Source organism: Bos grunniens, chromosome 2 (genome assembly GCF_055505025.1).
Source record: "Bos grunniens cultivar Pamir isolate PY7600 chromosome 2, Bosgru_T2T1.0, whole genome shotgun sequence".
NCBI lineage: Eukaryota > Metazoa > Chordata > Mammalia > Artiodactyla > Bovidae > Bos > Bos grunniens.
The window spans coordinates 29,275,641-29,303,292 of NC_141166.1; the positions used below are offsets into that span (position 1 = coordinate 29,275,641).

Sequence of the window (27,652 nt, forward strand, 5' to 3'; positions counted from 1 at the left end):
TAGAAGTCACTAGTTTCAAGATGATCAAATGACCAAGTATGGGCCAAGAGAAACATGTCATGGCCTACTCATGTCTCGGGCAGTGTCTGAGGCTCCCTTTGAAGCACCCTGGAGAATAGCCACTCATAAACACCCAGGCAGAAGATGCAGTCTTTCCTCTCTGCTTACAAAGGGCTTTTCTAGGCAACAAAGCATGTTGTATTAACAGGCAGGCTTTTTTAAAACCAGCATCTATTTACTGCCTCATGGTCCACTTAGCGCTTCCATGTCTATCACCACACTCGACAATGTTGTGACCTGGGTAAGTTATTGATTAGTCTTATCCCCTCACTGTAGATGAAGGAGCCACAGAGCAGTAAGGGCAAGTTGCCTTACTATGGTTAAATAGTGTGATAAGACATAATCCTGGATCTTTCGGATCTAAATCTCCTGTGCCTTTTCATGTATGACCATCACACATGCTGACTCTTGAGTAGGTGAGTGCAAAATACTGCACGCACCCAGAGATGGGCAAAGTAACCACACAGAACAGCAGCTGAGGTTCCAGCCACAGCTAACCAATCTGGACAGGGTCTTCTTAGAAGCCACTGCAGCATCTTGGCAAAGGAGGACACCACCCTTCACTCCACGTGATGTGACCCGTCAGCAAAGACAATACCTCTCCCATTAAGAGGGAGAGGTTTTCAAGTTGACCTGCTCCCCTTCTTCCTAAGTCTTCACAATCAAAGTTTACATCACTCAGTTTGGCCACTGATCCCCATCCCAGAACCTCATAAAAATGTTTAATATAATTTTTGAATCATAATACATTGAGTTTTAAAATATTTTTCAATAAAAAAGTTTAAAAAAACACCCAATACCACCCCTCTCCTCCATCTACCTTGTCCCATCTTCACCCACCTTTTATTTAATAAAATATTTAATGTGTGTGTGTGCTAAGTCGCTTCAGTTGTACCCAACTGTGTGACTCCATGGACTGAAGCCTGCCAGGCTCCTCTGTCCATGGGATTCTCCAGGCAAGAATGCTGGAGTGAACTACTGTGCCCTCCTCCAGGGGATCTTCCTGACCCAGGGACCGAACCTGCGACTCTTACGTCTAACCTGCCTTGGCAGGCGGGTTCTTGACCACTACCACCACCTGGGAAGCCCCCAAATGCTTTTATTCCCTCCATAATCTAATACAAATAGAAGCAAATGTGAATGTCTATTTCACCCTCTCTCACCTTGTTTCTACAGAAAATGTGACATAGTGTTGTTATGTACAATTTCAGGGAGCAAATCCTTTCTCTCCACCACCTCAGGCCTGCTCTGCCGGCAAGCCCAAGGCCAAACAGGCAATCGATAAGCACTCATTGGAAGGGAAAGGCCAGGCTGAGTGGCCAAACCTATCCCTGGGGTCAGTTCAGGGTATAGAAGGCAAGTCCTGCTGACTAACACCTATGCATGTGTGCCAGGTGGCAAAGCTGTGGTCCGTCAGAGGAGGAGTAATGTCCCGGCGCCTCCTCCAGGGGGTGCAGGGCTAAAGGTCAGATACTCCCAGGAAAGCGATGGCCTCGGGGGACAACACCAGCACCTCTGTCCTCTGGCTCACCAAACAGCATCCCCAGGACAAAGAGTGCAGAGGACTTGTTAAATTGTTACAGAAAACAAAAACAAGCCCAGAGATTTTAAGCAGGAGGAAATGGATGAAGCTTTTCTTTCAGGTCCCCCAGCCTCACACCGCTTTCCAGGTCACTCTGAGATGACTGGAGATTATTCTACCCCATCCGGACCATGACCCAATGGGGCTTCTGGGAATGTGCTTGTCCACGGACCCGGCCTCCCTGAAAGGCAACTCTGGGCCGGCAGCTGGGGAAGGCCTTCGGCAGGACCAGCACGGACTCTTGTTTGCAGATGGTGCCAAATCACTAATGGGGAAGGGGGTGTGCTCACTGCCAAGAAAGTGGACTAGTATTTTTGGGAAGTTTTAATTTGCATCAATTAAAAATTCAGGCCAGCTCTGAGCAAAACAGAAGTAGGTGAACTTATTTCCTGAACCTCTGCACTGTCTTCCCTGGGCCCCCTCCAGCCTCTGCAGGCCTGTCAGTGAGGGATCCTCCACTGGCCAGCATTTCCCAACAGGCCAGTTCTCAGATTCACACGATTTTACCCCCACTCTCCTGCCAGTACACACTAGGGCCCTGCAGGGAAGGGAAGACAGAAACCATCTGGCTCCAAGAAACAGGAAAAACCCGTCTCTGGAGCCTCAGCACCAGCCTTCAGGTCTGGGTCACGTCTATACACTGAAGGCTCTTTCTTGAGCTTATCAGCTCTGTATCTTTTGACCAAAGGAATATGAGAAACGCCTGGGAAGATTACATGCTTTAAGCAATGCACGGAACGTAGTAAGCGCTCACTAAGCTATGGCATCTTGTTACAGGTGAGGATTGTTTAGGGGTATTCCTCTGTAAATTTCCAAACCTTAAGTCCTGGCCCCACCACGCCCACCCTGCCGTCCTGGCCCAGAGCGCAGCTGTTTCATGGGAGTCATTCATGAGTACTGGAGAACCTCTCTTGAGGTATGCTCTAATGGGCTCTGCGGTAGAACCTGTGTTCTTTTAACCCCTGCTGAGTGAAGGGACGAATGAACGCATCCCATCAGTGGATTTATGAATGAGTATGTAATGCACTTGCTTCAGGAGACAGACGATGCTGACCCACACAGAGGTCAGGAAAGGCAGAGCTGCCAAGAGTGACCCTAACTACCCTAAATGCCTTCTCCCCGCTGGGGCCCAGCAGTTCTTCTCCCTCCTCAAAATCCAAGGATCTGGAGACAGGACTTTCAGCCATTCATGAGGAGGGCCTGAGGCTGAGTGACCGTAGTTCCATTCTCCCAGGACCCAGAGTTTGCAGAGGGCTGGCTGGGTCAAGGATGGGTCCAGACCCCAGATGAATTTGTCTGCTCCCTGCCCCCCAAGCCTTAGGAGCACCTGGGGGTGCTTTTTCCTCTATAACTCAACTTATCTTTGTAATGAGTCCCCACTTCTAACCAATAGAAAAGTTAGCCTAACATTCCAGTGAACTCAGTCCAGTGATTTAAACACAATCGGTTCGACTTAAACTTGCTGGCTTCCCCACATGGGGGCCAGGCCTATCCCGTTCTGCAGTGGTCCCTGCACACTCTCCAGCACCCTCTCAGCTGGCCTCTGGGCCCCACTACGGGCCCACAGAATCTTCTGGGCCAGCTTCCTCCTCCAGTCAAGGAACACCTGAGCAAGTGTCATCAGCCCTATTCTTTTTTCACTTTTATTGGTGTGTAGTTGATTTACAGCATTGCGTTAGCTTCAGGTGTAAAGTGCATCAGTTATATACATATGCATCTCCATTATTTTTCAGATTCTTTTCCCACATAGGCCATTACAGTTTGAGTTCCCTCCGCTACACAGCAGATCCTTATTATCTTTTTTGTATATAGGAGTGTGTGTATCAGTCTCAATCTTCCAATTTATCCCTCCCACTGCTTTCCCCCGGTCACTGAACATTTTTTTTCTACATCTGTGACTCTATTTCTGTTTTGGAAGTAAGCTCATTTGTACCATTTTTTTAGATTCCACATAAAAGTAATATCATACAGTATTTGTCTCATACTTCACTTTGACAATCTCTAGGTCCATCCATGTCGCTGCAAATACTGTTATTTCATCCTTTATATGGCTGAGTAATATCGCATTGTATATATGTACCATGTCTTCTTTATCCATTCCTCTGTTAAAGGACATTTACACTGCTTTGCTGACACCCCAGGTTTGAAGTCATTTGAGCCTGGACGTCATCAGGTGTCCTCTACTTACTGACGGGATCATGGCCAGTCATTCACCTCCTCACAGCCTCAGTTTCCTCACCTGTAACAAGATGCCACTGTCTCCCAGGACCTCTGCATGGAGCAGACTATCAGCACGGAACTCAGTGCCTGGCACGTACATGCTCCCAAAATGAAACCCATCTGTTAGTTCTCAAAACCACACACACACTCAGCCCGAGCCGGGCTCAGGAGTTCAAAGGGAGTCCCCAACACTCCCTTCTCAAGTCCTCTCACAGGACCCCTGTACACAAATATATGGGTACCACCACTCCCCTTGGGTTATTCTTGCATGCAGGAAACAGATCCCTACTCAGACTGCCTCAAGTCAGAGCAGGGGTGTATGCAGAGAAGACCCTTTCAGTGCCTCATATCTGGCTCAAATTAGCTAAAGCCAAAAAGAAACGAACAGGTCTCCTTTGGCTCACATAACCTAAAATTCCAGGGTTATGTGCCTCTGGGCACAATCTGACCCCAGGACTCCACGGACACCACCCACACCTGGCCTCACTCACCCCACCTACCTCAGCTCTGACTCCCTCTCTCGGCCTGGTTACTCCCCTTTCACAATCAGCAGCTGCAGGTCTATTCTCTCAGCAGCCCTCCTGGGGGAAACCTGCCTCTTTCTTGGATGATCTGGCAAAAAGCCAGGCCTGAGGCCTGGTAGGCCAAACCATGGGCATTCCTGAACCACTCACCATGGCTGTGGAGACACAGGTAAAGCAGTGGGGTCAACCCACCCAGGCCCTGAGCTGAACAAAGCAGTGCAGGAGAGAAGAAGGCAGGGATGGAAACCCCCAGATACCTGCCCGCCTGCCCTCCCTCCACAGCCCGGCTCTACACACCCGCTCCCCAGTCACACTCCTTTCCAGCTTGCACCACCAGTGGCCTGAGATGCTCGTTAGTCCCCAGCTGAAACTCGAGAGAGTGGGAACCTAACTGGCCCAGCTGTTGGCTGGGCAGGGATTTCCTCGCCAGGTCACATGACAGGCGCTGCTGGCTGAGGACGAGTACCCGTGGGTAGGAGTCCAACTTGATCCCATCGGTGGAGCCAAAGCAGGGTTGGAAGATGGTTGGTGTCACAGTTCAAATGAGGTTGCCTGGCTGGTCCATTATGGAAGAGCCACGGGCAGGGCAGTTTCTCTAAGAAGTGGGAGGACACCAGGCCTCACAAGTGACACATCCAGGTGCCCCTAGGGCATCTGGAATGGAAACAGCTTTATTGATACCTGAGGAAAGCACAGGAGAAACACTCCTGACCACTTGGCCCATCCCCTGGGGCCAGGTCAACTAGTCCCTGCCAGACTAGTCCTCTCACCCTGCCCGTGCGCTGGGGGTCAGCTGGGGCCTTGCTGGCCCGTGCCCAGACGAGTCAGCGGCCAGAGTCTGGAGAGAGGACATCTGTAGCGGTGGCTTCTACGGCAGGGGCGGGGCGAGCCCAGCAGCCTCACTGGTCAAGGTCCAGAGCCTCCTGGGTCACAGTTCGGAGTCCGATAGAAAACAGCTCTTCCCAGGGCTTCCGGATCCAGGCCAGCAGGGCCGTCAGCTGATCCGGACACACAACGCGGAGTGCCCAGAAGCTCTCCAGCCGGGACACCTGGCATACAAGCAGCAGTGAGGTGAGACACACGAGGGCCGTGCCCAAGCAGCGGGGCAGGCGGGTCTCAGGAGGACCCACTGCCCCTCCCGGTTCAAGGCCTCTTCTCGTCCCCAGGCCTGTCTCTCTCCGGAAAAGATCCTGACTCTGAGCTTTTAAAACAGAACCCAATTGGCACTGATGGACGACCCCACAAAAGAGCTTTCTCGTTTACCACTTTGTGTCTTTAATCCTTCCTGCTTTCAGACTCTCAGTTCTAGAGTCAACTCCAAGGGGTCGCTGGGACTTAGTTCCTGGCTCTGTCATTTATGACCTGGGCCCGCTGGTTAACATCCCCCCAGCCCGAGTCCTCAACTGTAATTGAGCTAAAAACCATACTGCCTCCTCACGTAGAGGCTGTAAAAATCACACGGCTGGCGCACAGGCCCAAAGAGACACAAACTCCAAGTGGCGGCTGCTTCCTCAGGGCCTCCGAGCTCACACAAGGCTGGGCTTCAAGGGCACAGTGTTCCCACCGCCCGTAACTGCTTCCTCACTACTGTTCACACCCCACAATAGGCTCCCAGGTCCCAGCACCCTGTTCTCTGCGTTCCCTGCCATCACGACTGCCTGTGGTTAGGTTCTCTAGAGCCCAGATCCTAGACTTCCTAGACCCACCTGCCGCACCGCCCCTCCCCACCCCCTCCCCACCCCTCTCTCTCGTTCACTCCACACCTCGTCGTAGAAGACCAGCCGCAAAGCCTCTGGGGCCACGCGATACAGCAGCACAGAGCTCAGGCTGCTGAGGGGCTGCTGCTCCCTGACGCTCACTGAGGGGCCTGGCCCGGGGGGTGGGGCCTTCTCAGATGCTTCGCCAGACGCTGCTGGAGGAGGGGGCTCTGCCTGGGACCCTGCAGGGTCCTCATCTAACAGGTACAGGGTGGACAGAGTCAGCAACAGGGACACAGGGCAGGCAGCTGGTCCTAGGGTACAAGAGACAGGGTGAAGCCCAGAGAAGGCCATGGAAGAGCCAGATCCCCGGGCTGGTGTCCCAATGCTGCTCGGAGAGGAGGAGTGACCACAGTGAGGTGGCCACAGCAAGGCCTGTGCCTCTGGGGACCACAGTTCTCACTTTCCCAAACTCCAGGGATCTCTAGCCTCCAAAACCTCTGAGGCCCAAGTCAGAGAGAACCTGCCCCACTCCCACCCCTACATCAGAAAGATGCACCCACTCTCCCCTTCACCAAAAGGGTAGGATAGGGCACACTGAGATGATCTGCTCTACTTCCCACAAAGCCTGGGCCCCAAAGCAAAGATTCCTGAGCAACAAGACACCCCATGGCATGCCCTGGACCCTCCAGAGAGGCCGGGACACTGAGACTGCTACTGGGTGGAAGTCTACATCCTGGCACTGAATTACTACAAAGGCATGAAGAGGCGCCAGGGGGCTGGAAGGCCGGAAGGCCCGGGCCAAATCTCACCTTCAACCAGGAACACTCGAAGATAGAAGAACCGGGGAGGCTCCGAGGAAGAGTCTGTCTTCAACAGTGGCCTAGGGAGAAGGCAGCAGGCCCAGGAAGGAGCGGTCAGCCACGGGGTGGGAAGAGCCACAGTGGGGTGGAGTGAGGAGGCCAGGCCCAGGTCAGGAGGCGCGGGCGCTCAAGATTCCACCCGGGGCTTGTGAGTGGAGGGGCTGTGCTCCACGAGGCTCAGGCCTCGTGCTCCAGGCCTCAGCCTGGCCTCAGCCCCCTCCTCAACTCACCAGAGCCTGTGCTTCGGGGTCACCTCCTCCTCCGTGGCGCTGAAACTGCTCCTCCGTGTGGGGGGCAGGGACTGCAAGACATCTGGACAGAGCCAGCCGGGGACAGGGAGCCCTCAACGACTCCGGCTCTTCCATCCCAACCTCTCCACACCTTCCCATCCTCCATGCTGCAGAACTTCCAAGAGGGATGGGTCCTGTTACCCGTCTGTCTTCACTGCGGGCGCCACACGTGGCACTGCGGTCCACAGCCCCCGGCCCCAGCCTCCCTCCTCCCCCTGGCCCTTCTCACCGGTGAGCTCCTCCAGGAAGGCCCGGCAGCGCTTGGCCTCTCGGGGCAGCAGGACACAGGCCCCTGACCCAGCTGCCCACTCCAGCCGCAGGCTCTGTCCTGCCAGGCCCAGCTCTATGTGCCGCAGATCCTGCAGGGGAACGGCCAGGGCCGGCTGCAGCCAGCTAGCTGGGGGCCCGCTGTGGAGACGGGGAGGGCAGAGTGGCAGGAAAGAGTGAGAGCAGAGTCAGAGCATGGGGGCCCGGGCCCTTCCCTGGCAGCGGCCCCGCCCACTCACCAGATCTCCCCTGTCACCTTCAACACGTAGAACCTTTGGTCAGACACAACCACGAGACACAGAAACTCCCCAGGGTGGCCTGCCAACGCCAGCGGCACCTAAGGGGAAGAGGAGGTTGGCAAGAAACAGAGAGGACTAGGGAGGCGGCCGACAGATTGAGGGGACACCAAGGTGTCCTGGGGATACTGCTCAGCCATCCGGCACCTCCGTCAGCCTCGCTCTCTAGCCCACAGCCCCGCCTACACTCGGACCCACGTCAGGCTCTGAGCAGGTCTCCCTGACCGCCATCTCACCCCCTCCAGCCCACCCTCTGAGAGGACAACTGCCCCCAAATACAAAACCCACCACCACTCCCCAGATCCCCAGACTTCAGAGGCGCCAGAGGCCGTGGGATCAAGTCCGAGCTATGCGGCAGACACCAGATGATGCTTCCAGGCTCCTCTCAGGACACCTGCCCCGCCCACACCCTGGCTGCGCTGCTCACTTCTCCCCACGAGCTCCTCTCAGGCTTTAGAGCAGTTGCTGCCTCCTTTCCCTAGAACACTCTTTTTCTCCCTCCCGTCACTCATCCCGCAGGAAGGAGAGGCTTCCCAGGCCCCCACAGGCTGGATCACATGCCTATCAAGGACCTGAGCCTGATTCCGGCACAGGCACACCTCATCGTGGCTGCCTGTTCCTCACACCAGGAGGGACAATGGAGAGCAAGACTGCGGTACTCTAGGCCCTTGGTGTCCCACAAGCGCACACAGATCCAGAGGCTGCGCCAGACAGCCCGCAGACACTGGCTCCCATGTGTGCCCCACACCCTGTGAGGTGAGCAGGGTCCTCCCCATGGGAAAGGGGAGACTTTGGAGGTGCAAACACCAAGGAGCAGGTCCACAGCCACACTGAGAGTCACTGCCGGCATTCAAACTGGAAGCCGAGCCTGGTGGCTCCAGAGTGACTGCCCAGACAGTTTGCTGTGCTGGAAACAGGCAGGGGGGCACAGGGCAGGGCCGGGCTGGCACAGACCTTGAGGCAGCACTGGAACTCCTCCTGGGCATCGGTGAACACCTCGACGTCCAGGAAGAGCCGGAGTCGGTGGTCCACGGAGCGGAGGCCACAGCGCTCAGGGGCTGGGGGTGAGTGGTGGGCCGTCAGCCCGCCCGGGCCACCCCAGCACCCCTCCCCCACCACCACCTGTCTCTGTTCGCCTAGACTCACGCGGGCTGAGGCTCCAACTGTGGTGGTCATGGGAGGCCGGGGCTTGGGATGGGGCACTGCCAGCCCCGTTGCTGGGGTCACTGTGGCCAGGAGGATCGTGGACAGTGCTCGGGGACTGCGAAGGGGCCAGCGATTGCTCTTCCTGTCTCCGCTCCCCACTGGGGGTTCCCGGGGACACGGCCAGAAGAACCACGTGATCACTGCCACAGTATGGACACACAGCAGATGATTCTGGAGGGGGGATAGACACAGCTCATCAACCACACACATACACACACATAACATCCTTCCCCCCGACCCCGCCCCACTGTGCTCACAATACTCCCTCCCGGCTCTGGGACTCACCTGGGCCCCATCTCTAGCTTCACATGCTCCCCGTGCTCCCACCCGACCTGATGCCCTCAGCAGACCAAACTGCTGACCAATCACTCCCCATCCCAGTGACAGATGAGCAGGCCCACAAGCTCAATACACCCGCCTTCTCATTTCAGGAGGCCCTTTCAGAGAGGGCCACACCCACTCAGGCCCTGCTGAAGGCCCCTTCCACAGCCCTGGGCTGGGCATGTACTTGAAGTCTGAGAGCCCGAAAACAACAGATAAGGGTCCAATTCCAGGTTCTCTGTGCTTGGTTCCCCATCTGTGAGACGGGAATGATGACAATCCTAGAAGGTTGTCAGGACGAGTGAATTGAATTGGGTAAAGAAACCTGACACAGATCAGCGACGAGACAAGAGACACTCTTTGAGTAGCTATGACATGCTGGAACGTGCTAGACCCTTTGACAGCTGTATCGAAACTCTCCTGACCCTATTGTGCAAGTGAGGAAAGCAAAGATGGAGTCACTGATGCACCCTGTCAAGGCCATATAGCTGGGGTCAAGGTGGCAGCTACTGTGTGTGGAAGACCTCGGCTCTGAGCCAGGCATGGTGCCTGGTGCTGTTCCATCACACTGAAACCTCCTCATGTCACGGGCCAAGTCCATCCTCTCCTTTGCTCAGAGGAGGAGACTGAGGCTCGGATCAAAAGACAGCGGAGCACAAAGGAATGTACAAGACTAACGCACCACGGAAGGGACACCAGGGCCACACGACCCTTGGAGTACAGACGGGTCTGGGACAGGGCAGGGCTGTTTCTGTTATACACACTGTACTGCTGGGATTGCAGCTGCCCAGGCAAGTTCAGGTTGGAGAATGAATGAAGAGGGCTCAGTTTCTGAATAAAATTTAAATCCCTATTTCAGCTACTTCCAGGAAAAAAAAAACACAATTAATAAAAATCAAACATTTCAGTGCAGGTGTTACCAAGAATATTTTTTTCCTCTTCAATGTCTTCAAAGACACGGTTTTTTGACTGGTCTGCAGTGGAAAAATCTGTCATCTTAACAAACAGGGTGTGAAGAAATGCCATGAAGTGTTACTCAAGAGACTCACAGGGTCAGTCAGGGAAGGACAACCTAAGCCCCCTCACACAGCATCCCACTGCGGCTGCCAAACAGCCCAGCACTGCAGGGAGTGCTCGTATGTTTTACATGGCTTCTGAAATAGTAGCCAAAAAAAAGGAGAGAAATGCTCCAAGTTATGGAAAAATAATGGGTATATTTAAGCAGTTACAGAGATTGTACTTCCTGACTTAAGAGAAAAAGAGGATGTAGTTTTTTTTTGTAAATGTGGCAGGCAGACTATTTTAATTCTTCCTCCAGGCTGAAAAGCTGGCCCCCGCTCCTTTCTTCCCTAGGGCTCCCCCTCCACACTCCCAGCTCAAAGCCATTTTCCCTGAAGCAGCAGGAGGCGCATGGACACTGAGGTCAGGGGCAGGGCTGGTACCTGTCTTCCGGAACAGTGGTCTCCAGCCTTCCTCACCGTCCAGCCCCAACCTGGGCTCCTCTGGCTTGAACTCACGGCCACAGCGCAGACACTGGAGTCTGTCCCCTGGCGGGGCCCCCGCTTCCTCAAGCTGATGCTGAGAGGTGGCTGCTGGGGTCAGCACAGCTAGCAGCTCCTGAGACAGGGTGGGCCGGACACAGCCGTGAGCAGGACCCGAGTCCTCAGGCTTCCAGCCTCCCCCAGCTGCCTGGGCCCCGCGCTAGGTTCCATCACCTGGACAGCCGCCTGGGCATCTGGCTCCAGCACCACGTAGCGACGCAGCTGCCGGTCGGGGCAAATGTAGGAGAAGCGGAGAACAAGGATGGGGCCCTGGGGTTGTGGATCTGAACTCTGCACAGGAAGAGGTGGTCAGTGGGATTAGGGTTATGCTGAGAGTGTGATGCAAACGATCGCTCTAGATTCCACAAAAATGCTTTTGCTGACAGCCATGCTGCAGCCCAGAAGCTCTGCCCCTCGGCCAAGCCTCCAAGCCGCCTGGGGCCTGCCTCTGCCCCCTTAGTGCCCCTCCCCGGCTCCAAGCGCAGTGACAGAGTATGGGAAACCCCGGCCCGGTGCCTGACCAGGTTGTTAAGAGTCAGTTCCAGAAAAAAAAGCCTAGCACCCCTCCCAGAAGCCCTGGTCCTTACCACTCACCTCAGGCACCTGCTCGCTCTGGGTCTGGGTCTCTGCCTCTACCTCAGCTGCCTCCAGACTCCGGAGCTCAAGCCGTTGCAGAGTTCGAGCTGCTTGGAGTTCCACCTCAAACAGGTGGCCCGTAGTGACCCAGAGAAAGCACTCCCTGCCCCGCACGCCCTCGGGCCCCTCTAGGGGACACACCAATATGGGCCGGCAGAGCTCCACTGAGGAGAGACGGAGAGTGGGACACCGTGATGCAGCCCCTGTTATGGGGCGGCCGTCCGTCCCCACCCTTGGGCTCTCCCGACTCCCGGACACACGACCACCACCTGGCTCCGGGCCCCCTCACGGCCAGCGAACGCTCACCCTCCACTTCACTCTGCTCCTCTCCTCCCTCCTCTTCTCCCTGCTTCTCCAGCTCCTCTTCTCCCTGCTTCTCCAGCTCCTCTTCCTCCCGAGGCTCCGGCTCCGGCCAGACCTCCTCTGCCACTTCCTGTGGAGACTCCTTCTCAGGGGGTGGAGGGCTGGGTGCAGGCCCTGGGCTCGGGGCGTCCGGGGACAGCGTGCTGAGGGCAGAGGCCTCCAGGTGATTCCGATACTGCAGCCAGTCGCAGCCAAACCGCTCCCGAAAGCTGCTCATGAGTTCCAGCTCCCGATGCTGCTGCACAAACCACCCTGGGCAGGTGGGGGAGCACACGGCTTAGCAAGCCCGGCCCCACCATGACCCCCAGCCGCCCCATCTTATGGGCGTGCTCCTCAGGGTGAGGTAAAAAAGGGGGTGTGGCGGCAGGGGACGGCCAGTTCAGAGGGAAGCCGAAGTCTGCCCTTTCGGCAGCAGGTGCTGAAGCGAGTTCTATGCAACACTGAGGTCACGTGCAACTCAGAAGCACAAAGCGCCTGCCGCTTAGAGAGATTCAAGAGACAGGGCAGCGCATTTAAGGTCTGGAGACGTCCTCTAGTTTAACCCAGCTTTTCCCAAACTGACGGGGCCACAGGATCCTCTCATTATGCGACCCGCTGACATCGAACAAAGATAACGTTCCCTGAAAAACCCTTTGGGAAGTGCTGCCCAGGAGCAGTCTCTTCTCCTTTCCCCAGACTGAAACAGGAAGGATGACGAGATCCCCGCAATGTTCCACTCCACCAAAAAGAGAAGTCCTCCCAACTAGAAGACTGGAGCGCGTGGGACTGAGGCCGGGGGGCTGGGCATGGGCTGACTCACCAGCTGGGGAGGGGTCCAGTGTCCGGGGCTCTGGGTCGGTGTCACTGGGTTCCGAGATACTTGCCCGCCTCACGCGGACTCGGCTCTGAGGTTGGGAGACAGACCCCACATTCTATGAAAGCCAGTGGCCTCCCACCCAACCCACCCAGAACACCCACCCGCAGGCAAGGACATGCCCTGACCACTCCCAGGACCTCTGTAGCCCCCGTAAACACACCCAGGCCCAGGCATGAGGCAGCCTAGGACCCCACTTACCTTCACCTTGCGGAGCGGGGGCTGGGCCACAACGCCCCCTGACGAGGGGCTATCACTCAAGTCAGGGCCACCGGAGGTTTCGATTGTACTCCCCACCGGCCAGGGCGGAGGTGGTACCGAGGTGCTGAGCCCCGAGGACGTGGAGGTCTGGCATGGGACAACAGGAAGGAAACAGAGGTCGGAGCCAGGGCGCACCCCTCTTCCACCCATGCTCACCGAGAGACCGGGCCTACCTTCCAGCTGATTGGACAGACCCTTCCTGGACACCCCCCTGTTTCCCTTGGCTAGCGCCCTTCCTTCACCTCCGCCCCGTCACTCCCGCCACACGAACCTGTAAATCAGTCAGTGACAAGGCCTTTCCATCGAGAAGGAACTGAGCAGAGATAAAAGGGGAGGGCGGAGTCGGTGGGAGCACACACTCTGGGGAGCCCCTAGCCAGGGTTGGGAGCCCTCCTAGTCCTGTAAGGACCAGCAGCTTCAGTGAGGGGGAAAGGCATAATAAGCCAGCAGCCTGAGGCCTCGGTCCCTCACCAACGGATGTGGGGAAAGGCAAAAGCATGCAGGGGTGAAGGAGGCCTAGGCAGGAAAGGGAACGCAGAGCGGGCATGGGCAGACCACTCACCCCAGCAGCAGTGTCCCTGGCACGGGATGACAAGTACCGGGCGGTGGCCACTCGGTGCTCAGGGTGGAACCACAAAGGGTTCCCCTCCAGGTAGAGCTGGGCACAGGAAGAGGTGACTGAGGTGGGCCTGGGGCCTCCTTATATGAGTAAGGGGGCTGACCAACTCAGCACGGGGGGAAGGAGGGCACGAAGCCCGCTGCCTGGTCCTCACCTTGCGCAGCTCTGTCAGCAGCCACAGCGGCGCCAGCTCCCTGTGTCTCTCCAGCAGGTTGTAGGCCACATCCAGGTGCCGCAGGTTCCGCAGCTGTTCCAGGCCTGGGGCAGAGATGAGAGGAGAGGTGTGAGCAAGGCTGTGGGTGAGCAAGGGTGGAGGGGCTGGGGTGGGGTGGAGTGGAGTAGAGGGGGCGTGCCGGGGGAAGACATGGCAGAAAGGCCAGCCTGGGCATCCCACACCTGTCTGAAGGCTGCAGGAGGCTCTGGTAGGCACACGGATCCCAGGCCACCCTGAGTCTCATACTGCCCCCATTCCTTTCCATGCTGGACTGCTCCCCTGCCCCAGCATACTCCCCCACTCACCATGCAGGCTCTGGAGCTCATTGCCCCGCAGAATCAGGGTTCCCAGAGCAGCCCCTGAGGGTCCCATTTTTGGCACCAAACGCAGGTGGTTATAAGAGATGTCCAGGTGACAGAGCTCAGACAAATCCTGGGAGGGGATGGAGGGGGGCAGTAACAGTCTCTCCTTGATCACACTCTGGCCAGGCTTCTCTGAATCCTCTTCTTGACTAGGCCTCAAACTTGGCCTACAAAGACTACAGAGTCTCAGCACAAATGATTTCACCTGCTCCTCTATCAACCCCCACATTAAGACGAACAAATGTACCCGTTTCTCACAGCTCTGGAATGATCACCCCAGTCCCCTGACATCACTGCCCAGGAAAACTCAAGGTGGCAGAAGGATTTAGTTTGCTTCAGACAACACCTGAAAGATAGGGCCCGGCTCTCTGCCTCCGTGGGGCTTTGACAAGAGCCAGTTAGCAAACCAGACAGGTTCACATGGACGAACGCCCCTTCCTGTTTTTCATACACGTCCACTTTGCCAACTTCAGGGGAACCCGACTAGGGTTTGGTCAAAGAGAGAATCTGCCAAAGCCCCCACTGTCCCACTTCCCACTGCCTCATGCTCCCTTGAAAATGCTCACCTCTGCACAAATCAAACTGGAGTTCAGTTCACACCGAAAAGCTTATGACTGATTAAAATAGTTTTACTACTAATTAAATATCACCAATAGTTTTTTGCCATTTTAACCAGAATCCAGCTTTATCTCTGACAGAGAGACATGGGAAAAGGATTCTTCAAGTTCATCATGAAAGCTACCCTTTACTGAGCTAGACCCTGAGCTAAGTAATATCAGATACTCTTCACAATCATTTTCATACTATAAAAGTAGGTACTCCTATGATGTGTACTTTACAGATAAAAAAACTGAGAGGTTAACTAATTTGTCCCACGGAGATTAAGAGTTGAGGTTTGAACACTGGTTTGTCTTATGCCAGAGTCTGTGCCTCCAAAGAGTACTGCCTCCCAGGATGCGACTCCATGGGGAGTAGGGGTGGGGAAGCAGGGGGGTGGCAGGTGGGAGGCCAAGAGCAAGGTGGGAGCAAAAGGAGTCTAGAAGAGAAGGTCTGAGCAGAACAAGTGGAGGCCCAGGTGGCACCCGCCCAGCCAGGCTGTTCATACTCACCATCAGGAAGCCCTTGCAGTCCTGGACTTGATTGTGGCTCAGGTTCAAGAAGCGAAGAGCTGATAAGAGACGCTGAGGGGGGATAGGGATGGGAAGCAGAAAATCAGACGTCCCCAGGCAGCCAACTGGCCCTCCACCCTAAGGGCCCATGCCTGTCGTTCCCCAGTTTCCCAAAGCCCCTCCTGAGGCTCGCTCACCAGGGAGCTGTCTAAGGCGGTCAGGGCATTATAGCTGAAGTCGGCAGACAGCAGAGCCAGCCAGGGCAGGGCAGAGCAGAGGTCACCACCGCAGGCTGACAGCAGCTCCTGCGCAGACAGGCGGGTGCTATTACCTCCACTCTCCGCCCCCCACCACACCAAGGCCACGCTCTGTCACCTGGCCATGCATTCACTCTATATACTGAGCTCTGTCTGGAGATGCAGACTTAAAAAAAGCCCAATGCCCCCTTCCCAAAAATGTGAGCAGACAGAGCAGCGGGGGAGGTAGACGTGAGAATGTCGAATACAATATGCTCGGTGTGATTTTAAACTAGACAGGCACAGAGGGCTGTGGGAACACAGCAGAGGGAGGGAAGACACTGTCTAGCAGGAGGCAGGGCAGGCTGCAGAGAAGCGGGAACATCAGAGCTTGGTCCTCCACGTCCCTTAGGACAAGGCTGCCGGGCTTGCCCCTGACCTTCCTTACCTCTAATGCCTGGAGGCTCCTGCTGCAGATCAGGGTCTCCAGCTGGGAATAGATGCCACGGAGGCCACGGAGGCAGTGGACGGGGACACCTCGGAGCTGGAGCAAGCGAAGGGAAGGAGGGAGGGAGGGAGACTGAACTTCAGAGGACAGATGTCTCATCCCCACCTCCCAGTGGGGAGGAGGGGAATGATGACAAAGCCACCTATGGTTCAGGGCAGCCTTAAATGGAAGAGTAGGTGGTGCATCACTGAAGAGCAACAAGCACACTTCGGTCTGCCCCCCACACCCCACCAAGAGGCCACTTCCCTGTTCCTGCCCCAAATGTCTGCTCAAGCTGGGTTTTGTGCACCAACATCCCCCAGTGCCCCATACCTCCAGCTGCCGAAGGGACTTGAAGGGAAAAATTTTGATGGGCCCTGAGAGGCCAATACCTGGGACATGGACCAGCTACAAAAAAAAAAACAAAAAACTACTTAGGTCACTGAGGCCTGGCACATGTCCCTTTCCTTGGCCTCTCTTCCCTAGCACTGCCAAGCACATCTCTCTCCTCACCTGGGTCTGGGCCCTGTAGATTTTGTGCATGCATGCCACACCCCCAACCCCACCTCCACTCTTCTCTTGTGCTCTCAGTACCCCCGACCCCATCCCCACCCCAGAACCTTGAGTGAAAGTGTTTTCTGCAGCACGTCAAAGAGGAACTGAAGCTGGAGGATGATGGGCGAGTCAGCGGGGTGGGACGGCAGAGCCACAAAGCCTGTCTGGCCAGGGCCCCATGGCCCCAGATGCAGCTCAAATACGTGGTTCAGGTGCTGCAATGTGGCAGTCAGCAGGGTCAGAGTGCTATGGCCAGACAGCACCACATCCCCTACAGAGAGAGGGGCAGACAAGAGGAGGACATAAGAAAAGGCTCTTTCCATTTATTCTAAGACTTATGACCCCAGGATACACCCACTCCTATTCATAGACCCGTTCCCATTCTCCACAAGGATCAAACTTCACCACTCTTCCTCGCTCAAGTCTTCATGGCTCTCCTCTATCTTTCAAAACGTCCTAACTTTTCCGCCTGATAGATTGCTTCACTACAAGACTCCAGCTTTTCTAAATTTCCCTTCATCTTCTGCTCAAAAGAGTCTGGCATACTCATAGTGCTGGCAACAGCACTGGTTTGCAGCTTCCTCATTTTCTGACACACCCCCTTCCACTCTGCCCAGCCCAAGACCCACCTTCTCCAGGAAGCTTTCTCAGCATGCACCGCTGCTGAACTCTTCACCGTAATTACTCACTTTATATGAGAGTGAACGAGAAGTTTTATCTGTATTTCTTTGTCTCATTGTACAAGGAACATGTGCACTTACAGAAACTTTCAAACAACACTAAAATGCATGTCAAAAAAGTAACCACTCATTTAAGCACTAAGATATTGCTACTGCTCTCCACATTAAAACTGCCTTCTCTTGTCCTTGAGGGCATCTTCTGGTATTCATTACTGCATCTAAAAAAATACAGCTACAAGGTCCTACTGTACAGAGCAGGGAGCTATATTCAATACCTTGTGATAAACCACAGTAGAAAAGAATAGAATGTGTATGTGTGTATAACTGAGTCACTTTGCTATACAGCAGAGCTTGGCATAACACTATAAATAAATTATACTTCAATAAAAATAAGTACAAGTGCAACTACAAGGTAGGTACAGAGATTTTTAAGTTTCTTGGAAAAAATAAGGATTGACTAGAACGATTTTGCAGAAATAATACAGAGAGATCCCCATACCCTTATTTGTAACCACCAATGGTTTTATTTTATGTGGAGTACAATATCAAAATCAGGAAATTAGCATTGTGGAAAAGGTGTATAGTTCTATGCCATTTTGTTACATGTAGATTCCTGTAACTACTACAATCAAGATATAAAACTATTCCATCACTGCAACACTCTCCCTCCTGCTACACCTTTAGTCACTTGCATGCCTGTGTGCATGGACTCACACACACACACACACACACACACACCCCCCCATCAGCCCTAACCTCTGGAACAAAGTCAGATTCTTGCTAAATAAGTTATCAAATCCTACACCCTTGTATGAAGGATTTTCTATGTACTAGACAGTAAGGATAGATACAGATAAGGTTCAAGGACTCTCCCTACCCCGAAAGAGCCTCCCAGTCTAGAAGAGGAGGTAAGACATGTGCACAGTTAATACTACAAGCCAGAAAGTAAAAATGCTATACAGATACCATCAACAGGAGTGCAGAGAGATGAAAAGGTAGCTAACATTGAATAATATGTGCCAGACACACGTTATTTCATTTAAACTTCACGAAAATCTCCTAAAAAGCACTGTCAATACCATCTTACAAATATGGGAACTGGAGCGCAGAAAAGTTAAGAATCTCAATTGAGATCATAAATCTGATAGGAAGTTGTTACTTCCATCTGTTCTCAAAGTCAGCCAGAATTTCTACAACTAAGGCCAACCATTATTGAACAACTACAATGGCTTCACTGTGCCTAGGCTCAGAAGAAAGAAACTATAATAATTACTACCAATTTTGAGTGCTTACTATATATGCAATCACTGTTCTAAATGCTTTATATGAATTAAAATGAATCCCCATAGCAATCTTTCAGTTAAGTACAATCCTTATCCCATTTTGCTGGTGAGGAAGATCTAAGGCTCAGAAAACTTGAACAATTTGGTCATGTTTGAAAGAGCTGGGATTCCAACCCAGGGGCTTTTAATTATCCTATACTTCATGCTTTGCCACTGTCAACTACAAAGTGGCACTCGCCATTGGCACTTGTCATCCACCTCTACAAGGATTAAATCATGTGCTACTGCAGCTGCTGATTCTGGACACCCCCTGAAAAGTTTAGGGTGGAGAGCAGAAATGAGGAGCTCGGTGCTCTGGAACAACAACAAAAAAAACCTAGCAGATAGTTACATATTTTCAGGAGCCAATTTTATTATGAGCCCAATTCTTCTGTATCTCTTTACATCTAGCACTCCTCATAAAAACACTAACATCCTTCGTGGTGACAACTGCTGCTCATCACTAGCAGAAACGGTCTGCAAAAAATATGTGCTTGATAGCATTTACTCTCTCTCCACCAAACTCACATATATACTGACCTTACTCCCTACCTCTTTGGAGCAGTTTCTCAGAGCCATCTGAGATGCTAGCTCATGGGCTATAGTCCTCATTTTGCCCAAATAACGCTTTTTTTAAGTCAGCACCACAGATCAACAATTATGACTAGTCCTTGGTCTAAAAGGGTTTACGGCCAAGTAACGATCACTCCCCTCTCTGAGTATCAGAGAACGCATGAAGCAAGTGGCACCCAAGTTTGGCCTAGAAGGATGGCTAAGGTTTAGACAGTCAAAGACAAAGAGCGACAGAGCGAACAAACTCTGGGAGGAGTAGAGAAATTAATTCTTTGACACCCAAACCCTCGTGACCCTAAACAGCTGTAACCTCATGACTCCTAACGAGGAATGTCTCTGGAACGTAGGAAGTTCCCCCTCTCGCCCAGCCTCAGCCCAACCGGAAGTTCACTCACCGGACTCGCGCAGAAGCCCCGCGAGCTTCCACACCAGAGAGTCCCGCGGGGCGGTCGTCATGGCCACAGGACGCTGGGGGCGGAGCCAGAGAAAGGAGGAAGCGGAAGAGCTTCAGGTGGTAGCAATGCCAAAACGCCAGGACGTCCGCGCAAACCGAAGCCTCGCGGAGAAAAAAAAGCAAACAAGAGGGCGAGAAAGAGCTCCTCTTTGGTTCCCTTTCAAAGAGCATAAGGCCTGACCAGCTAGACTGACCTTCCTGTGTGATCCTCCCACCAGCTCTACAGCCGGGCGCCTATCAATAATAGACAGGAAGTCCCGCCCCGGAAGAAAGGTGCTCGGAAGGGACGGCCGAAAAGTAAGCCAGCGCGGCCGAAAAGTAAGCCAGCGCTGCCGGAAACCACGCGGTAAGTCGTGTGAACGTGTCGAATGGGGGCGGTGCCCGCTGGTTCGGGCGAAGGCGGTCCTTTCGCGTCTCAGCTGCCGGAGCCCAGACCCCAATCCCAAGCTGGGCCTCCGCCGTCCCTGCCCCTCTGTGGTCCCCGCAAGGCCTGACACAGCCACTGAGCTCGGCTGGGGCCGCTCCGGGTCAGTGAGGAAAATCTGACTCCTTGTTTGCAGACTGGGCGGGGAAGCACAGTTGAGAGAAAAGGAGTTTTCTGTTACTGAGGAAAAGACTCATCCAAACACTCCTTTTTCAGTTAAAGGAGAGCGTGTCCGCCATGGGAGGCAGTTTTTTCACATCTGTGTGAAAGAGCTGGGGCTGGCAGAGGTGCCATTTCTGGGGTCCCTTGGACCCTTTTTCCTTCATCTTCCTCCAGACTCGCTTTTCTTTTTCCTTCGTGAATATCAGCCTCTCACATTAGCTTCGTAACGCTCCACGTGCACCACGTCCTTTATTTTTCCTTTGTTTCGACTCCTAACACTTGAATTTAAAAGTTGTTTCGAGTGTGAAAATGTGAAAATAGATTCACAAAAGCCTATGTTACTTGGGAAGGTCATTCAATTAGTAACCGATAGCCCCAAGACTGCCGACTTCCCATTGTAGCTTTCACCTAGTCCCGGTGAAATACAGACGTCGACTACAGAATTAACGAGTAATGCAATGCCTCTTTAACAAAATTTCTTGTTTTCAGGGAGGCTTTTTTTGTTTGTTTGTTTGTTTTAATGTAATGCCCAATCTTCTGATTTATTTTTAAAATTAGTGGTAGGCCAGTTGAGAGTAGGAATGAGGTCATAGTCATTTTTATTCCGAGTTACAAAATTTGAAGGATCTTCTTTTCTGAAGACAAAATATTCGAAATGGCAACTTATGCCTCTAAAGCACACAACTTAGCGACTATGGCATACTATATGTGACTTGAACCCAGAGCTTAAAAGAAGTGAAACAGAGGAAGCACATCATGAACAGCAAAGCAGTATACAAATATAAAGTAACAGTGGGACCTCAATATATTTTTGTTGATTATTAATCCCATAAAGGTGATGATTGTCAGTCCCCGTTTATCAAAGGCCTGGAACTAGAGAATGGCTGGAACTAGGGAGTGGGTTCTCCCATAGGGCTACTGCTAATTCTAACCTTTTTAGACAAGAAGAGACAGATTGTTTTGATGTTTCTGACATTGCAGTGCTTTGAAATCAATTTCAGGTGTGCCTCTCCAGCCCACAGAGTTCTTCACCTTTCATATGGGTAGCCTCCCACCCCCCCCAACCCCCACCAGATTTGTTTTGCATCCTCTTGAATGTAAAAGTGGGAGCAAAGAGTAGCAAAGAAAGCTTAACTGGAAGAAGAAAATAGCTCCTAAGAGAAGCAGCAACAAGAGACTAAGCAGCTTTTTTTTCCCCAGCCCTCTGTGAGGCCCATTCCCCTTTCTGCCCTTGCCTGGAGGGGAGGCCTTGGCCACCTTCCAATGAATTCTCCCCACCCCACCTGACTCCCTTTTTTCCAAGTTAGAGTGTATTTCTGTAAAGTGCTGCCACAAGGACCTGGACTAAGACAGAACCTTTGCAAAAACTTAAAAGTCTTAAAGGGAAAAAAATTACCCTTTTACCATAACAGAAAAAAAAAAAAAAAAAGACAGCATACACCTATATTTTGAGAAATGTGCAATATCTATATGAAGAAAACCAGAGAATTTTAAGGACATTAGGAATGACCTAAGTAATTGAAAAGATAACATGTTGTAATGAAAAGATTCAATATTATACTGATGTCAATTTAATGTAATTTCCATCAAAATTTCAATGGTAAGATTTTGGAACTTGACAAGTTGATTCTAAAATTCCTCTGAAAGACTAAACATACGAGCACTGCCAAGAAGCTTTGAGGAGAAAATAGAACAAGAGGCACTTGGAGGGCCATGCCCTACCAGATAGCAGAGTGACCTATGAAGCCACAGTAACCAAAGCAGCATGATACTGACAAAGAGATAGACAAATATCAACAGAAACAACTAAGATTACATGGCAACTTTTTTTTTACTCTCTCTTTCTCTTTTTAGTTGCTAAGTCATTACCAACTTGCCACCCCATGGACTGTAGCCTGCCAGACTCCTCTGTCCATGGGATTCTCCAGGCATGAATCCTGGAGTGGGTTGCCATTTCCTCTCCAATTGACTTTAATGGTATAAAAATGTGAGTTGTTCCATAGTTTTGGAACAACTAGCTCTCCATCTGAAAAAAACTTAAGTTCCTAACCTTACATCACACAAATTAAATTCCAGGAGGATCAAAGAGCTAAACATTGTTTTAAAAATTAACTCTAAGGACTCTTTAAAGTTTGAATTCAAATTCACCTCTTAAAGAATTATTATCTTAATTTAAAAAACATGCAATGTCATTTCAAAAAAATTATTCTTAGAAAATAATATACAGGCCTTGCTACTGCATAATTGCATATTGTTCAGTCGATAAGTCATGTTTGACTCTGCACCCCCAAAAGCTGCAGCATGCCAGGCTTCCCTGTACTTCACTACCTGTCCATTGAGTCAGTGATGCCTTCTAACTGTCTCATCCTCTGTGGCCCCATTTTTCTCTTGCTCTCAATCTTTCCTGGCATCAGGGACTTTTCCATATTATCATGAATGAAATTATGTTTCTCAAAGAAATGCTATGACATTATGCTCTTAATTTACAAACACCCTTCTGAGTTTTATGCCACAGGAATCACACTCCACCTAAAATCAGAAATGTGCATCAAGTTTCATCTCCATATTATTGTGTGAGGAGGAAAGTGAGCTATAAGCAGCTTTCACTGCTAGCTTCCCTGACACCTCAAGTTCCCTGGGGTAGCATCCGCAAAATGCTTGTTACTAAAGGGGTAAAGGAAGTTATGCTGGTGACTAGCTTAGGCAGCAAGGAAGGAGAGAAGGAAGGAAAGGTATCTTCATACAAGAATGACAAAATCAGCCACCAGAGAATGTAAACCTCAGCATCCTGGTCCAGTGCGTGTTTGTTTCTGCAGCCTTGGAGCATGCAATCCCCTGGACTGTTGCCCATGGGGAACAGAAGTAATAGTTCATCTTTAGGACGTGAGCCTCGTCTCTGACCTGGACCTCACCACTCTGGTGCAACAGCCTCCTACAACAGATCAGATGACCGAAACCTAAGGATTCCTTTGTAATGAAAATTTCACACTTGAAATTGCATTGTGGGTAGGAAGGGTAAAATTAGATGCTTTGTTTCATCAGCTAGGTATCTTCATGGAGTGGAAAGGCAAGGGTTGGGGGGAACATGGAAGGGACTGAAGAGGTGCAAATATTAACCTCCAAAAGTAGATTTTGGTAAAAGAGTTTGTACTAGTTAGTCTGTGTGCCTGGCACCCACAGCCCCAGAATTCAGTGGTCAGAGGCAGTCTATGTTAGAACCACATATCATGTCTCTTGGCTCCGCTCCCAGACTGAGCCACAAAAGACTGGTCCAGGAACTGACCGAGTCACCACAATCAAACATATGGGACAAATCAGCAGTTTTGGAGGAGATCTGGCTTGAGAACTCTGCGTTGGACCACAACTAAGCAAGCCCATCCTGCCTGGTTATAGGAGAGACTGAACGTTAGGTGCACAGAGGGAAAGCTGGAGAAGCAGAAGGCAAGTTTAATGTGAAATCAGCAAAAGCCTGAGAATAAACAGCTGACTGAGAAGCTGCAAAATAATGTTTCAGTGATCCAGCAGCAGCCATGGTCACCCAGCCCAGGAGGAATTGCAGTTCTGCACAAAGTGCACTGAGGGATTCCCTGAGTGGCTTTATGGTAAACCTGAGGTCACCTGAGAGTGCCTTTAATTCTTTTCATTATCTGTCCTGGCAGCCCATGGAATCATCTGAGAAGAGGGCTAAGAAGGGCTATAAAAAGATTGACCTTGGGTTTAATTCAGAACACAAAAAGGAGAAGATGGTATGAGAACTACATTCGCTGTTCAAGCTCATGGGAAAACAGCAAAAGCCTGATAGGAGGTGAGAGTGGAGGCAGCTATGGAGAAGAGAAGAAACAGACATCACTGTTTCAGGCATAACCCATACAAGACCTGTTGACAAAGTCAGGTACATATGTGACAAGTGTCTGCCATCTCAGTTCTGCCTACATGCAAGGCTGGAGAGAGGAAAGAAATGGTGCGCAGCAAGGGAAGAAGCTGCAAATAGAATAGCAATAAAAACCTCCAAAGTGAAACAAAGACAAGTGAGATCAGAGAGCTTAGGGTCTCCAGGACAGAGGTAAGGGGAAAGGCAGAGCCTGCTTTGGAATCTCAGAGCTTCTGTAGAACCTCAAACTTAGAGCACTCTTTAACTCTTTCACTCATTCGACCAGTATTTACTGAGCCCTGACTATGTGCCAGATTCTGTGCTGCATTGGGGGTAGATATAGACAACAACAGTGCAGCTCTTGTTCTCAAGAGCCACCAGTGTGGTGGAAGAGACTCCAGCAATCACATCTCAACATTGTATGTGCTTCCTATCATTGCTGTAACAAATGACACCAAACAGTTGCTTGAAGCAACACATGTTTATTAGCTTATAATTGTGAAGGAGTCCAAAATGGATCTCACTGGGCTAAAAATTAAAGTGTCCTCGGGGCTTTGTTACTTTCTGGAGGTTCCAGGGGAGAATCTGTTTTCTCGTCTTTTCCAGCTGCCTGCATCCCTGGCGGGCAGCCCCCTTCCATCTTCGCAGCCAGCAATGAGTCTTTTTCACATCATATCACTCTTGACACTGACCCTTCTGATTTCCTCTTCTCTATTTAAAAAGGATCATTGTGATTACATTGGACTCACCTGGGTGCTCCAAAATATTCTTATTCTGTGGTCAGTTGATTTACAACTTCAGTGCCATCTACAATCTTAATTCTCCCTTGCCATATAACATAACATTTTTAATTGAATAAATTTGACATATAACATTGTATAAATTTATTAGAGTGTACATGTAACATTTGCCCAGATTCTGGGAATTAGGACATAGACCTCTTTGGGGGGAGGGGCCATTATGTTGCCTATCACAAGCGTGATGCATGTTATAGTAGAGATAGTGATATGGGAAATGGGTCTCATCCCAGACTGGAAACTGAATTCCTGCTGCAGCCTCTCCCTCTCATCCCAGATAGTTAGAAATAACAGAAAACATATAAAAGTAGGTAAATAAATTCATAATTACCCTGGATAACAAGGAGGGCCCTTAGTGGGCCAGAAACCATGAGGAGTCCCTGAAAGAAGGATGGCAAATGGAAACTGGACAGACAAGAAGATCACAGCCCCAAATGTGCATAACAGTAGACTGCTGAATGAGTTGAAAACAGCAGCAAGAGCATGCCGTGCCTAGAGAAGGTGGATCCTGGGAGCTCCCGGCCTCAGGAGTCATCAACAGCGCACTGATTATTCAGCATGCTGCAGCCTGTCAGCCACTCCACACATTCTCTCCCTTCTTGTCTCCTGGGGCCACAAAATTCCAGCAGGAGTATATGCCTTCAGGTGGGAGCAGTGGATATAAGATTGTCAGATGGAGAAAAAGGACAGTGTTCTTGGTGACTGGTGACATAAAGGAGAAAAAGGGAGCACCTGATTGTGGAAGATGAGCTGCTGAAACATCCTATCTCTGAGTATATCCCCCTGCCCGAGTAACTGACAAGATGATGCTGTATATATCGTGACATTATCTCATACCCCTTTTGCTAAAGAGTGTATAGTCATACAGGAATCTGAGGTAAAGGAGGAGCCTCCAACTAATAATTACCAAACATTGGGAGAAAGCATCGTAAAAGAGACAGCAGTGCGTAGAGGAACTTTCATGCAGTGAAATAAATCATAGAGCGAAAACAAGACTTTAGAAGAATTATAACATTCTTAGGTGGAAAAAGATATCACACTGACTTTTTCTTATCAACTGAAAAATTGAACATGATTATGAAGCAACAAAAGTGCTCAAAAGAGTGATTTGAGTAAGCCCAGGTAAAGGATACATGTGTGACCAGAAGGATTGAGCAAATATGTGTGTTTTCAGCACGTAGCTCAACACCAAATATACAAAGTATTTTATTTTTTTTAACTAAGATACCCAGAGGATTGATCTAACACTTTCAACATCAGCTAATAATAAGGCTCTGAAGGAGAAAATACAAAGAATATGAAAGGAAATTATACACAAAGGAACAAAATATCATAGAAATGAAGGAAAAAAAACAAACATGAATCTTCAGTTTGAAAGGTCCCATCAAAGGCCAATTAGGATCTCTTTTACAAATTAACATGAGATTTAGTGTGACATAATTTCAGATGTGTGGTAAGGAGGAAATCTTGAAAATTTCCAATGGGGAAAAAAAAATAGATGAAGTACAAAAGTATGAGAATCGTATGAGCATTAAGTCTCATTGAAAACCAGGATACAAGAAGCAGAGAAAATTTTTCAAAATTCAGAGGAAAAAATCTTTGACTCTAGAGTTATACCCACAGCCCAACCATCATCATTCAATTGCAAAAATAAAAAGACTTTTTATGTTGCAAAGGACTCAGAAAGTTTATCACCTACAGACTTATTCTGAAATAAATAATAAAAGAAAGTAGGTCAATACTAAGAAAAATGAGCCCAAGAAAAAGGTAAAAAGCAATGGTCAGCAAAGACTTCAGTAAATTTATTCAAACTAAAGAACTTCCCAACCCAGGAATCAAACCAGGGTCTCCTGCATTGCAGGTGGATTCTTTACCAACTGAGCTGTCAGGGAAGCCCTCTCAAACTAAAGAGTAAGACAAAATGGGGCGTGGGGGGAAGGGTGTGGGGAGAAACATTAAAAAGGCAAGAAGCCAGAAGCTGGTGGCAGATGGTGAAGGCAGCACCTTGCCAAAGAGTAGGAAAAGAAATCTTCAGAGCTGTGGCCCGCACAAGCACAGGATTTGCAGAATTTAATAAAAGTATGAAGATCTTGCCAGGAAACTTGAAAACAACCAAAGCGATGATGTATCAAGAAATAAATTAGCAGAACTGTATAAAGACAAAGTGAAATGCAAATCTTCCAAATCTGATAGACCTAAAGTTAGTCTTTAAGAGCCCACAGACTTTTTCCCACTACTGGGGAAAACATTCACTTAAGGAGCTGACGACCACGTCATTCCATCACCACATCATTTCATCGTTAAGGTTCTATTCAAGTGAACATGGATACAGGGGATTACATATAATTCAACTTTCTACTGGGAAAATGGTGAATAAGCTAAAGAGGCAAGGGAACATGGGACTGCCCCGCTGAATGAAGCCTCAGGAACTTTGGGTCATGAGAAATCTAAGTCTTCTACAGGTGGAGGATAGAGATTGGGTCATTCCTTTTGTAAGTGATCTGAATACATCAATGGAGAAAATCAGCAGCCAGATGTTAGATTCTGCTTAAACTGTGAAGCAGCAGCTTCAATTTATTTGATGGAGAATTGAGTCCTTACAATGACCCAACAAATGTTCAATTTCTGAAGTCTGTTACGAGAAAGGTAACTGTCTTTGCATGTATGCCTGAAATTCTGCAACTAATATTATAAATCCTTTAAACTGGCATTATTTTATTCATTTATTTTTAATTGATAATTGCTTTACAATATTGTGTTGGTTTCCATCTTACATCAGCATATATCCCCTCTGTCTTAAACCTCCT

At 50.6% G+C, this 27,652-nt stretch overlaps 1 protein-coding gene across 6 annotated transcripts; it reads right to left on the minus strand.

The window, feature by feature from the left end:
• Window positions 1-3,269: 3,269 nt before the first annotated feature.
• STK11IP (serine/threonine kinase 11 interacting protein) lies at window positions 3,270-19,870 on the minus strand. Of its 6 annotated transcripts, XM_086338205.1 has the most exons (25): window positions 19,786-19,870; window positions 19,533-19,605; window positions 16,628-16,833; window positions 16,341-16,415; window positions 15,969-16,064; window positions 15,482-15,589; window positions 15,285-15,356; window positions 14,119-14,245; window positions 13,754-13,857; window positions 13,543-13,638; window positions 13,252-13,293; window positions 12,921-13,067; window positions 12,666-12,750; window positions 11,810-12,118; window positions 11,462-11,667; window positions 11,042-11,158; window positions 10,769-10,943; window positions 8,946-9,176; window positions 8,754-8,857; window positions 7,743-7,840; window positions 7,466-7,644; window positions 7,177-7,258; window positions 6,896-6,966; window positions 6,150-6,397; window positions 3,270-5,435 (listed from the first exon to the last, which is right to left on the minus strand). In XM_086338205.1, the coding sequence occupies exons 2-25, from the start codon at window positions 19,591-19,593 to the stop codon at window positions 5,286-5,288; spliced, it is 3,189 nt and encodes a 1,062-aa protein (XP_086194331.1). In that variant the 5' UTR covers window positions 19,594-19,605; window positions 19,786-19,870; the 3' UTR covers window positions 3,270-5,285. The 6 variants fall into 6 exon arrangements, 5 of the variants coding, with proteins under 5 accessions (XP_086194331.1, XP_086194335.1, XP_086194323.1 ...); XM_086338209.1 differs by lacking the exon at window positions 19,786-19,870 and having other exon boundaries at window positions 19,448-19,541; XM_086338197.1 differs by lacking the exons at window positions 19,533-19,605; window positions 19,786-19,870 and adding an exon at window positions 17,192-17,331.
• Between the last annotated feature and the right edge of the window lie 7,782 nt (window positions 19,871-27,652).